Source organism: Peromyscus eremicus, chromosome 1 (genome assembly GCF_949786415.1).
Source record: "Peromyscus eremicus chromosome 1, PerEre_H2_v1, whole genome shotgun sequence".
Classification (NCBI taxonomy): Eukaryota; Metazoa; Chordata; class Mammalia; order Rodentia; family Cricetidae; genus Peromyscus; species Peromyscus eremicus.
This window is the reverse complement of record NC_081416.1, coordinates 112,027,336-112,041,534: the sequence shown is the minus strand read 5'-3', so window position 1 is coordinate 112,041,534 and position 14,199 is coordinate 112,027,336. Positions and strand designations below refer to the sequence as shown.

Genomic DNA, 14,199 nt, shown 5'->3' with positions numbered 1-14,199 from the left:
TCAGTAGGGCCACCAACCCAGACATGGCCCTCTGCAGCAGCCCCAGCCCCAATAACACCTGACCCCAGGTAGCAGCAAAGGCCACTCAGATCTGTGTGCCTTTGGTGGCAGCATGGCCCTCAGACAGGAGCCTGGTCACAGATTGTAGACTAGACCCAGGACATCCTTGTGGCCTTTGGTGGCACCATGAGTTACAGACATCAGCATAGACCCTGACTGTTTCATAGACCATGAAGCCTCATATTCTTGTATAAAAACAACAACGTTTCATCATTGGGTTTGCTTATTCATTCTCCATTTAATGACCATAGGAATCAAGACAAATTGCATGTCTTTCAACATAGGAGACTGAACAGACATCTTGAGAGTTAGAGAGTGTTTGGACAATTTCAAAATGAGGTGATTAACAAACATTTTTGTTCCCTTTACCTTTGTCTAAAATACTAAATTAGAAATATGATACACATGATGTACACACTCATATTTGTATATCTAAACACCTCATTATTCTGTAACATGTAGCTATTGGTGAAAATTTAATTTTAGTGTTTGTTACTATTTAAAGTGTTCTTTTTCTGTTGCTATGGAAACAGTTAAAGGAAACAAAGTAATGAGGGTAGGCGTGGTTAGAAATGTAATTCAAGTTATATTCATTATGTGCTCAAACTAGAGTTTTTGAAAATCTGATAAAGTTTAAGATCATCATTATTCTAAAAGAGGCAAGATAACTGCATAAACTCCTAAAGGCATATCACCTCTGTTGAAAGGCAGTCCTTGTGTGTTAATAATTTTCAATCAATTTAAGATTCTGGTTGGCAGTGATGGTGGCATCCAAAGTAAATCGATTACATAATCCCATTAAACAAAAACAACCAATAATCTGTCAGTTTTTCCCCATTAATGCAGAATTTGCTGTTGGAAATTGGGGTGGATTAATCTTCATCCTAGGAGTTTAAACTGGAATAAATTACTATGGTGGTAGCTACACCAAGTTTTTCTCCTTGGAAGGATAGTTGAGCCATATTATTGTGGAATTCATATTTCTAGACCAGGCATAGAGGGCTAATTACTACGAATTTTATTGTAAGACTCCAAAATAGCTTTGAAAAGTCTCTGGAGTACCATGCAGAATGCCAGAGAATTGTCTGTCTTCACCACCTAACCACAGAATTTCATTTGAACTACAGTAACAAAAGAGATTCTGTTGGGAATACATATAGACCTATTCAATTTAAAATATTTGAAATTATGATATTTTATGTTGATGACCATGAAGCCAACCTAGTACATATCAAAATTCATTAAATTGGAAAATTCTTAATCTGTGATGGTTAGCACTTTGCTAGTAATTCTTAACATCAGAACTTGTAAATTTTTTCCCCTAAACTTGTATGCCTCTTACTCCTACTTGCGTATAGCATTTTAGTTTGTAATGTTCAAACCTTTTCCTCATTCATCCTTGATATATTGATTATATATTAAATGTCCACAATGCTTATATACCCTAGGCTCCTTTTTCAACATACTTTACATTGCATCTAGGCAGGAACTGTACATGATTTTAATGTTTTGTTTGGTTGGCTGTGGGGATGATGGGGATAGAATTCAAGGTCTTCTGTAGACTATTCAAGTACTCTACCACTAAGCTACATCCAAACCCTTTAAAGAAGACTGCTTTTATAGTTGAATAATTAATAAATGTTCAGTGGTGAAATGGAAAGAAATTAAAGTCTGATTTAAGTGAAAATACAAATGACAACTAGATACAATCCCACCACCCAGATATTACTCACCAATCTTCAAAAGTTTTAGGGATTGGTGTTTTAAGGATATTTAGTTTATGGAGTGGTTTGAGTACTAGGATGCTGTTTTCCACAGGTCTGTCTATTTTATATACCATTTGGTTTTCTGTAATCCAGGTGAGCAAAAGAAAAAGATTAAAGTAAAGAAGTCAAGCAAGGCCAGGAAGCTGTTAGACCTGGTGACAAAGTGAAACAAACACACAAAATCACCACAATTTTCAGTTCTACTCTTTTGGTCTGTAATATCAAATCCCTCTGTTTTTCCATTAACATGGATGTTCAGAGTGTCCCTGAACTAGTATGTATGCTATTAAAACTCATGCTTCTCATTATTTTTTTCAGGTAATGAAGATCAGGATCATATGGATGTATTTAACTAGACACTATCTGGGGACCTTGTTATTTCTTAGAGTACATATCTAAATTGCTGCCTAATATCTCAATGTGTTGTTCAACACAAGAGATCATTTGATTGCACCTATTGGAAATCTGAGTTTCTTCCACCATGATGTCTTTATTAGCTTGAATTCCTTTCCTAAAATGGTCCTTCTGTTGATCCTGTCAGTCCTACTTTTGAAAGAAGATGTCCGAGGGAGTGCACAGTCCAGTGAGAGGAGGGTGGTGGCTCACATGCCAGGTGACATCATTATTGGAGCTCTCTTTTCTGTCCACCACCAACCAACTGTGGACAAAGTTCATGAGAGGAAATGTGGGGCAGTCCGTGAGCAGTATGGCATTCAGAGAGTGGAGGCCATGCTGCATACCTTGGAAAGGATCAATTCAGACCCCAATCTCTTGCCCAACATCACACTTGGCTGTGAGATAAGAGATTCCTGCTGGCATTCAGCTGTGGCCCTAGAGCAAAGCATTGAATTTATAAGGGATTCACTCATCTCTTCAGAAGAGGAAGAGGGCTTGGTCCGCTGTGTGGATGGCTCTTCTTCCTTCCGCTCCAAGAAACCCATAGTGGGAGTCATCGGTCCTGGCTCCAGCTCTGTGGCCATACAAGTCCAGAATTTGCTCCAACTTTTCAACATACCTCAGATTGCTTACTCTGCAACCAGCATGGATCTGAGTGACAAGACTCTATTCAAGTATTTCATGAGGGTTGTACCTTCAGATGCCCAGCAGGCACGAGCCATGGTGGACATAGTGAAGAGATATAACTGGACCTATGTCTCAGCTGTGCACACAGAAGGTATGTGATTTCCTCTACACAAAATATGTTGTGATACTTGGCAACACCTCTCAGTTAAATTATCAGCTTTTGCATGTCTAAAATGTTCCTCACCAGTGTAGGTATTTTGAGAAACCTCAGCTTCACCAGTATGATAAAGGACCGTATATTTACACTGACATACTCATTTATATGTCTGCCACGTGTTCAATAGCAAGATATGTTTTCAATATGGATTGTACTATTTCGAATTATGCTATGATGATGCTTATTTCTAAAGTTATTTTTTCAGTTTTTCTGGTTCTTCAGTGAACATCTCTCATCTTTAACATTCTATCATTGCTCTATCTAATGTTTTTATAGTCAAAGGGCAGTAGACATAAAGATACACAGTAAGGAATATAGCTCAGCATGATTTTATAAAAATTGCCAAACTGTGTAGACTTATATTATTTGTTATATAGAATGCATAGTCAAATTTATAATAATAAGAAGAATGAATTAGCTTTATACTTGTGTAGAATCTATTTGGAAAGAGTAATTTCAATAAAATATGTAATGTTTGGGAATTATTGATTTGTTGTATTGAAAATATAGCAGTAGAAGGGAAAGACTGAACCACACTTTATAAGTTAACGTAACTATGTTTCGTTGCTAACAGTGTACTGAAATGCTTTTGCATATGCAACTTTTCAATCCTTTGTTTGTGTTGACCTATAGGACATATGTGATCTAAATATTATTGTAATAGTTTTCCTAGGGCAACAAAGTACACTTCTTAAGCATAAAATAATACTGGAGAAGGCAGCAAATACTTTTTAAAAACCATAGAATCACTTAGAAAAGAGAAGATTTAAAAATCTTCGATAATATATCATTGGAACACAAACAATATTGCAATATGTGGTGATAATTTATTGGGAAATTAGTGAATTGACTTGGGGAGTTTACATCAAGTTTTTGACAGTTTAACTAACTCAGATATAACGGACTTCTTGTTATCAAGTAGCATAACAGCATGCATTTCACTGTATAATCCTTTGTTTATATTTAGAGTAGTACAACTGTAAAATAGGCTTTCAGTTTAATTGACATTTCTCTAACTCTGGAAGTTTTCATTTGTAAATTGATAGTTTATTTGGAAATGTATTGATGTGTGGTGATTCTGAATAATACAATGTTTGGGCTAGGACTTCTTTGATTTTTCCTTTTCTAGAGAAATTCATGGTCCTTCTACACTGGAGCACATGATGAACATCAAACCCAGGGTCTTGCTCATTGCAAATGTTAGCTAAATAATATTCTATCAAGGCACACCATAACCTTTCCTTTTTCCTCCCTCTAATGCTGAGATTTTTCATGTAAAAAATCCCAGTTTTATTTGACTCTTTCAACAATCCAGTGACACAGTCTGTCCATGTATTTTATTCCAATTTTCAGATTCAAAATCTTTAATGCATTTGAATAATTAATTTATATATACATAATAGAAATTTTAAAGCCAGGAATATAGCACATAGCTATTAAATTAGAGTTCTATATACCATTATAATTTAAGAAGATCCAATGGCCTAATGCTTTGGGTATACATTCATAGAACATATATTTGTTAAAAGCAAATATGCAAGTCTTTTTAATAGTTATTTAATATAAATCTTCCATGGATTTTCAGTTCAGCAAAGAGGATGAAGCATGAACAGATACTCATGTAATCATAACTCAAAGTGACAGAAAATTACAAATAATGTCTCTAAAGTACATTGATAAATGATCACACTACCTTTTCTGTTATGGGGGAAGCCTGGTGGAGAATTTGATGTTCTAATTTTAACAGAGAGAATGCTAACGCTTGCTTAAAAACAAAACACAAACCCAATAAGTGATATGTTTTAGTCAAGGACATGATAAAGTAGATGATGGGGATTCATTTCAGATTTCAGAAATGAAAGGCTTCCACACCATGAAGGAGAGGCTAATTTAAGATATGCTCCGTGAGAAACTAATCATCACATTTGTATTTTTACAAATTTCAGTTGTTTTAGTCTAAATTGGCACCAATACTCAATAAGTAATTTAATAATGTACATAATGATATATTCACACAACACACTATTATACACCTATTAAAATGAATGGCATGCTTTGTTGCTAATGATTAATCAGCTCTAAGATTGTTGCTTAAGAGTAACCAGCTCTAAGTTGATTTTATGTGAAAAAACATGTATGGTTCTTCATATTTGGGATTCTATATGAACCATTTGTCTGTACTTTCACAGAACTGCTAACCATAAAGAACCAAATTGAAAAAAATCCTTATTCTGAGAGAAAATTTAAGTCAATAGGGAATATGATAGGATAAAAAGATTTATATTTCATAGATAAATTTTGCATATACTCATTCAATGTTCTATAATACACAGATTGCCTATAGTAACATATTAACTAGAATAAAGTATTTTGAGGAAAAAAACAATAGAAATTATGTTGATAAATACATGCAAAATATTTTTTAACACAAACAGGATATTGAAGATGCAGGTTTGAATATTCACATACTAAGGAATTACTCTTTGTGTTGTAGATTTTTTCTGATGATTTCAGAAATATCTTTGATTATAAACAAGAATCTGAATAGTAGACATATGAGTCATGATGCCTTATAGTTTTTCCATGTAATAGTGGATTGGTATAGATGTTTACAGAGTAAAACTAGACTCTGATACAAAAATCCTTGAATCAAAGAAGATTCAAGTGTATTGGATTGTGTGGAAACTCTCCAATGTGATGTCTGTTGTTCTGTTACATGACCCTTCAGAAAGCCTCTTTGAGATCTTTTGTAAATGAAAATGCCAGTACATGCTCTCTTCTATCTATCTACTTACCTGTCTACCTACCTCACCATCTGTCATCCATTTATCTATAACAGTGGTTCTCAACCTTCCTAGTGTTGTGACCCTTTAATACAATTCCTCATATTGTAGTGACCTCAAAACATAAAATTATTTTCATTGCTACTTCATAACTGTCATTTTGCTACTGTTAAGAATCATAATGTAAATAACTGTGCTCTCCAGTGGTCTTAGATAAGCCCCCAGACCCACAGGTTGAGAACTTGTGATCGATAACCTTCTCTCTATGCACCTCTATCTCCATCTTTCACTAGGATGGGATACTTATGTGTGGTTCCTGATCAATTGGTCTCAAAATCTCTCCATTTATTCTGATGTTCTTATAGCTGTCCTCTTTTGCTTAGTTGACTGTTCCCATTCTTCAAAAGTATAAATAATTCTAGATGCTTTTATGTGATATATCAATTATAAAAAGATAAACTATTTTCCTAAAGCACTTTGTCTTCAAATTACCCAGTTACTTTGTGCGTAAACCTGACAGCACTATATCAACTAATTCTTGGGAAACTATCACAAGATGTTCCTTCTAGAAAATACATGTTATCTGTGCTTTCAGAGGAAGCACAGGAGACCTGGGATTCAGCTTTAATATTAAGTAATTGCACTTGTATTTCCTGTGATTTATTTTCTCTGTAGACCACAGGCATTAGTATTAACAGTGATATGTGATACATAAAAACTACACCTAGAATTTCTAGGCTTTGTGATTCATAATATAAAACAGGTGAACAGAACATAAAGGCAGTGTTCTTGAAGGACAAGGCAAACTAGTCCTTCAGCACTACAGAGGAAAAGAAGATGTGGTGAGTCAGAAGAGAAATGTCTTTCCTCTTAAATGAGTCAGTCCAGACAGTACCCTATTTGTTCTGAGAAAATTTAAGAGGTCTTTCACCTCAGTACTTTTCCAAAATTTGGCACATGTGTGCATATGACACAGGGTAGATGATATTCACCTTTTTAGGGCTCAGACAAAGTGATTTCACTGGTAACCCCAACTAATGACTCCCCTGAATTATTTTTTTATTAAGAAATGTTTTTATTCATTTTACATACCAATCACAGATCCCCCTCTTTTCTCCTCCTGCCCCTCCAGCCTCCCCTGCAAACCCACCCCATTTCCTTCTACAAGAAGGTAAGGGCTCCCATGGGGAGTCAGCAGAGCCTGGTACATTCAGTAGAGGCAGGCCCAAGCCCTGACCCCTGTCTCAAGGCTGTGTTAGGTGTCCCACCATAGGTAGTGGACTCCAAAAAACCAGCTCATGCACCAGAGATGGGTCCTGATCCTACTGCCTGGGGACCCATTAAGCAGATCAAGCTACACAACTGTCTTGATTATGCAGAGGGCCTAGTCCAGTCCCATGGAGGCTCCACAGGTGTTGATCTAAATTTCATGAGTACCTTCTAGTTTGGTTTGGTTGTCTCTGTAGGTTTCCCCCAAAATGATCTTGAAGCTCCATGAGTTCAGTGGAAGAGAAAGAAGAGGGATTCTATGAGTAAAGGGTATCCCCTGACTTCTTATCATTCAGATTATAAGTAGGATTTGCTGTCATGCAACAGTGGCCTCACAGCTGCTTTCTTTAAGAAAGCTTAAAGTGGGGACTACTCTCCTCAACTTCTTCCAAGTGCCTGGGATTCATGCTGGGCAAACACTCCATCACTGAGATGTATCGCAAGTCTCATTTACCTTTTATTTTATTTTATTTTATTTTATTTTATTTTATTTTATTTTATTTTATTTTATTTTATTTTATATTTTTGGTTTTTCGAGACAGTGTTTCTCTGTGTAACTTTGTGCCTTTCCTGGAACTCACTCTGCAGTCCAGGCCGGCCTCTCACTAAACTGCAAAGGCTGAGCTTACATTTTGAATCCTCCTGCCTCTGCCATCACAGCAGTTGATATAGTATAGGATTAAACAACCAGGAAATGTACAGACTTCCTTCTTGGTTTTCTTTGAAATCACTACCACTGTATAAAGAATTCATGTCCTCAGGCTTTTCAAAGAAAGCCACCATAAATTTTTGACACCAGCCATTTGAGATCAGTTCAAGTGCCTCCTGACACACAGCTATTTGCAATCACATGAAAGAGTTCAGTTGAAGTCTTCAACATTATCCAATAGACCACAAGCCAAGTTGTGAGTAATAATAAAAATTTTCAGGATTGAATTTAATAAAGCATATATATCTAACTAATTTTAGATTCTATCACTGGACACAATTTGATCACTGCAGCCACATTCAAACTTTGGTATCCAAAGAAAATAAAATTATCACCTGCTGACCTATCTCACCATCACCCTAAAGAAAATGCATGTAATAACACGAATTAATATTATTGACATGAAAATATGACAACATAGAATAAATGTTTCAAGTAAAAGTACGTCACTTCTATTCTTGTGAGCTGGATAAATATTAATTTCTCTGAAACATAACCTGTATTGCATGTAAAAATGCAATATACTTGTAAATAGTCCATTATTGCATTCTTTGTGCTGGTGCAGCCAAATTTCAGTAAGGAAATTAATTTTGAGTTGAGTTTTCTGTAGAAAAACACATATATCGTACTCTATATGTTGTTTACAATAATTTTACACTTTAATAATTTTCCTGACCTTAGCTAGGGTTCTAAATTGCCCCCCCAGTACACATTCAAGTGTCTAGTATAAAACAGGTTCTCAGTGGTTTGCTGAATAGATGGATTTCCCTTATAGTAGTACCAACCTCATTATGTATAAATATATGGCATGTGGATAAATAGCTAGCACTTGTAATTTTCACAGTTTTGCTTTTTTATAAAACACAAGGTGCCAAAGTACCTTCCTTGATTAATTGTGAAATGCTGTTTACACCTCACTCCTTTTTTGTTTTCATGGGTTATTATTCCTATCTAATGATATAAAGATGCTAATTCATGCTAAAAAATGTAAGTGATGCTCTGGGGGGAAAAAGTATCAATAAGTTCTCCTGGTAGCACAGAATCATTAAAATGTTGTCAAGTCAGCTGACACACTGCCATGCAGTGCCTGTACTTATGATAGGACTTTCTGATAATTATATAAACAAATAACAATAATGGAGATTTGAGTTAAAGATCTTCACTGTCTAATTCATAGTCACTATGTTTGGTTCAAAACTCAAAAATGTTTAGTACAAGGTTAATTGTACATACATGTTAATGGATTTCAATGTGACATTCATATATTCATGAGGTATATACTGAGAAGTCCCAACCAATCATTTGATTTTACCTCTGTATACCCTTCAAAACCTCTAGTAATTCCTACTCATTTTCAGGTGAGTTGTTTATAACTTACATATATGTGTAGGAGGGAAAGAATGGTATTGTCTTTACTTGTCTAGCTTGTTTCATTTGACATAATGACCTCTAGATTCGTTGATTTTGCTACAATGATGAGAGTCTCTCCTTTATGGCTCAAAAGTGCTCTTTAGCCATCATCCCACTAATGGGCACCAAGGCAGGTTCCATACCTTAGCTATAATGACTATCACCCTGTTATTAAAAAGTAGCACAGGAATGGAGGTATAAGTGTGAATACACTTTTCCGGTCTAATTTTTCCACTGATTGTCACCACATCAGGACAACAATTTAGTCTGGAAATATTAGAAATGTCATCATGGAGCCTGCTGAGTGCATTTTAAAGCATTTCCATTTTATTATCTAGGAATTAAAATGTGTTGAAAATTCAGACAAACTTAAAGATGATGATACTAATGGCTGAAAATTGCAAACTGACGTTAGTTAATAGGGTGTTAAAATAGAAAAAAAAGTGTTCTGTGAACATTTATTTTATCATTTTTATTAAGCAGTAGATGCTGATGGAATTATTATTGTTTATTTTGAGGTGGGGGCATAATTCATTTCTGTTGCCTAGGTAGTGTCTTCTCTATATGTATGTTCTTTCAGACTACTTAATTGTTGGCTTAAATTCTGACTTACCCAGAAAGGATTTCTGCCAGAGATGACTTCCCAGCTTTTCGCCAGGCATCACTGCTGGGTACCACTGAACATTTCAGAGGGCTATCCCCCAGTTCTTCAGGCACACATGACTAGGGCAAAAAGGATACCATTGCACTATTCTGCCAACACTCACAAATAACTTCTCAAGTTACATGCAAATGTGGACACTGCTACAGCATTAAACATTCACATACTTCTTGAATTTGATGATCACCTTCATGTTTATTGGGCAATTAGCATGAACAAGTTGATGTTTGAGAATTGCATGTATGTATTTTCCCTAGACAAGTCTTATTTTAGATCTCATAGAAACAACATTATTTAGAATTTACATATTCCGTAAGTTTAGTATTTATTATTACTAAAAACAGTCTAGTGAGCCATATCCTCAGTCATAATACCTTAATAACTTCTAGATTATTAATATTTCACCATGAGTTACTTTAGAATAAGGAATCTAGAGATGAGGTGAGTATGATATGAAGAGTTATGTTCTAGTTTATTACTGAAAGCACACAAAATATAATACAAAAATTAGTTCCTCACAGTGAATAATATGCCAAGTAAATAAAGAACAAACCTAAGGAAAACAAAGATTGAGATCCCTGGAATTACAGGGATTAGTTGGTGGACCTTCATTCCTCCTACCCTCTGTCTCTTTATACCCTCTTCTTCCTTTTCATCAAATTATTCCTTCTCTTCTTCCCCTTCTCACTCTTTTCCTCTACCCAACTTTTTCCTTTCCTCCTTTTCTTCTCTCTTCTCAGTCTTTTTATCATGTATTCTCCTTTTTTCTTAAATATTTTTTGTAATTGAACTATTTTTTAAAAAGTATTTAGGCTAATCAGTACATTGACTGGATCAGTGATAATACTTTTTCACTATCTCATAGGAAAGATAAAGAAAACTATTATTTTAGAGTTAAAAATACAAAGTAGAGCCGGGCGGTGGTGGCACACGCCTTTAATCCCAGCACTCGGGAGGCAGAGCCAGGTGGATCTCTGTGAGTTCGAGGCCAGCCTGGGCTACCAAGTGAGTTCCAGGAAAAGGCACAAAGCTACACAGAGAAACCCTGTCTCGAAAAACCAAAAAAAAAAAAAAATACAAAGTAGAAAAATTCAGTCTGTGGTAAAAGAAAGTTAAACTGTATGACAACCGGAGCTCAGAAATTCACTTCAAATGCTGCCTTCACTAGTCATAAGAAAAGGACTGGGAAAGCTTTTCATATGGGTACTTTCTTTTTTTAAAAAAAAATTACTTATTTGTTATTAAGAAAATTTTTTCATTCATTTTACACACAAATCAAAGATCCCCCTCTTCCCTCCTCCTGCCCCCAGCCTCTTCCTCCTAACCTACCCCCCACTTCCACCCACAAGAAGGCAAGGCCTCCCATGGGGAGGCACATTCAGTAGAGGCTGTCCAAGCCCTTCCTCCTGCCTCAAGGCTTCATGAGGTAGTGAGCTCCACAAAGCTTGCTCATGTACCAGAGATGGATTGGGATCCTACCACCAGGGGGCCTCCCAAGCAGATTAAGCTACACAACTGTCTTGCCATGCAGAGGGCCTAGTCCAGTCCCATGTAGGCTCCACAGCAATTGATCCAACTTTCATGAGTTCCCTCTAATTTGGTTTGGTCATCCCTGCATGTTTCCCCATCATGATCCTGATGCACTTACTCATAGAATCCCTCTTCACTTTCTTTGACCGGACACCTGGAGCTCTGTCTAGTGATTGGTTGTGGATCTCTGCATCTGCTTCCATCAGTCATTAACTTCCTTATGGGTACATTCTAAAACTTACTTTTGGTGACTTGTTGTGATCCAACACCTGTTGGCAGTGGATGAAGTGAATCAACTGTCAAGCATCACTTAAAACAAATGACCTGTTTGAAGAAGTGATCAGAATGGTTACAAGGCTTGAAACTATGTCTGCATTTGCAGAAAAGCAATTAAGTGGAGTGAAGAGAAAATCTACTAGAACTACCTTTAGGTATGTGGTATATTAAAGTATTTGCCACATTCATGTACTTACCTGGTTCAGTACAAGGAGTAATGCATTAAAACAGTGGGTTCACAATGATTTCTCATCAACAAAACCATTCTATGGTGTTGAGCTGTTTACTTTTCTTAGGAAATACTGTCAGTCCTTCCTAGTTTCTTGCATGTAAGATACTGGACAGTACCTGGAGAGATGGAAAGAGAAAAAGAGCTTAATAGATCAGAATCACCCCAACACCTCTAGGACTTAGAAACCTGATCCAGGCTTAAGACCAGCCTGGGCTATGGAGTGTGATGCTATTCCTAAAAAACAAATAAAAAGCATCAACTTTAAGCTGACCATGGTTGCATATACTTGCAATCCTAGTATTTGGGAAGCTGAGGCTGGGTTACAAATTCAAGGCTTATGTGTGCTGCATACCAAGACCATGTCTTAAAAACTAAACAAACATCTGTTTCCATCAGTTACTAGATGAAGGCTCTGTGATGACAGTTAGGGCATTCATCAATCTGATCACTGGGGTAGGCCAGCTCAGGCACCCCCTCCACCACTGCTAGTAGTCTAAGCTGGGGTCATCCCTGTAGATTCATAGGAACTTCCCTTGTACCAGATTTCTCCCTATCCCCATGATGTCTCCCTCTATCAAAATATCTCCCCCATCGCTCTCCCACTCCACCCCCACTACAGCTCAACTATCCCATTCCCTCATGCTCCCATCCTCTACCATTCCTTGCCCCCTGCCCCCAGTTTACTCAGGAGATTTGGTCTATTTCCCCTTCCCAGGCAATCCATGTATCTCTCTTAGGGTTCTCCTTGTTACACAGCTTCTCTAGAGCTATAGGTTGTAGTCTAGCTATCCTCCAGAAATCCAGTCAAAGAGAAGGAAAAGAGATTCTATGAGCAAGGGGCATCAAGACCATTATGGGGAAACTTACAGTTACTCCAAGCCACTGGGAACTCATGAACTTTGGACTGATAGCTGTGGAGCCTGCATGGGACTGGACTGGGTCTTCTGCATGGGCAAGACAATTGTGTAGCTTGGTCTGTTTGAGGGGCCCCTGACAGTGGGAATAGAATCTACCCCTTGTGCATGAACTTGCTTTTTAGAACCCATTGCCTATAATGGGACACCTTGCACAGCCGTGATGCAGAGGAAGTGCTTCGACCTGCCTCAGCTGAATGTGCTTGACTTTGCTGATTCCCCATGGGAGGCTATAAATTTTCAGAGGAGGGGATGGGGGTGGGCTTGGGGGGAAGGCTGGAGGGAGAGTGGGAGTAATGAGGGGGCGATCTCTGGTTGGAATGTGGGATTAATAAAAAATTTCTTAATTAAAACAATAAAAATAATAACTTTTTTTTGCTGAAAAAACTAAACAAACAAAAAGAAAAAACAAACTTAATCTTTAGTTTGGGGAAAAATGGAATTGAACTGGTGGTTTGTTACATTAATTTCAATATTAGAAGCCAGATACCACTTCATTTACATTCTATTATGGATTGAAATATTGTCATGCAGTATACATTTGAAAACTCTGTTAAACCATTTACCTATCTTACAATTCAGCTGATATAAAGCAATATTGTACAGGTTAAGGAATAGATGTGAAAGAACAGCTTCTCTGTGACTGACTAGTTAATGGTAAGACCCAGGGCCAACTGTTGAGGCAAGTCTAAATATGTCTTTGTATTGGTGTAGGCATGGCAGCTTTGAGGAAGAATGGACTGAAGCCTTCCTATTATTTTTGCTTCCCTAGGAAACACAAAGCAGTATTGCTTTCCTTGATGAGGATGTTTCTGATTTTTGCATGCATAAATGTTTCATGTGTCTGTTTATCCAACTTGGAAAGCAATGTTTCTATGTTCCTAGGCAAAGAAAAATTAAGGGTGTGTGTAGTGAAAGTTTACCTAACAAGAGACCTTTATATTTGAATGATACTGTGGACAGAATGCTTAATTTCTCTTCTTGTCTTCACTGTAGCCTCTTCATTCTGTCATTCAGATGCCAGTTATAAAAGAAAACAATACAGCACACATTTTTTTTTAAGAGCAGGAAGACCTCTGCTTCCATCAGTCACTGGATGAAGGTTCTATGATGACAGTTAGGGTAGTCATCAATCTGATTACAGGGGATGCCAGAAACCCACATCTAAGCACCAGGTCAAGCCTAGGTGAAGAGAGGGAAGAGGGATTATAGGAGCAAGGGAGGTCAAGATCCTGACAGGGAAACCAATGGGGACTGATGACCAGAACTTGTAGGAGCTTACAGACAGTAGACCAAACAAGGACCACTGCAAGTGGGTGACAGTTCTGTAGCCTGGTCTATTTGTGGGA

The 14,199-nt window shown here is 37.0% G+C and overlaps 1 protein-coding gene across 2 annotated transcripts in view; it reads left to right on the top strand.

Moving 5' to 3' along the window:
• The first annotated feature begins 2,342 nt into the window (after window positions 1–2,342).
• Grm5 (glutamate metabotropic receptor 5) overlaps window positions 2,343–14,199 on the top strand; it is a 455,620-nt gene continuing 443,763 nt past the window's right edge. For both annotated transcript variants that reach the window (XM_059271812.1, XM_059271820.1), the window contains exon 1: window positions 2,343–3,000. In XM_059271812.1, the coding sequence (XP_059127795.1) occupies window positions 2,343–3,000 (658 nt within the window). The remainder of the gene's footprint in view (window positions 3,001–14,199) is intronic.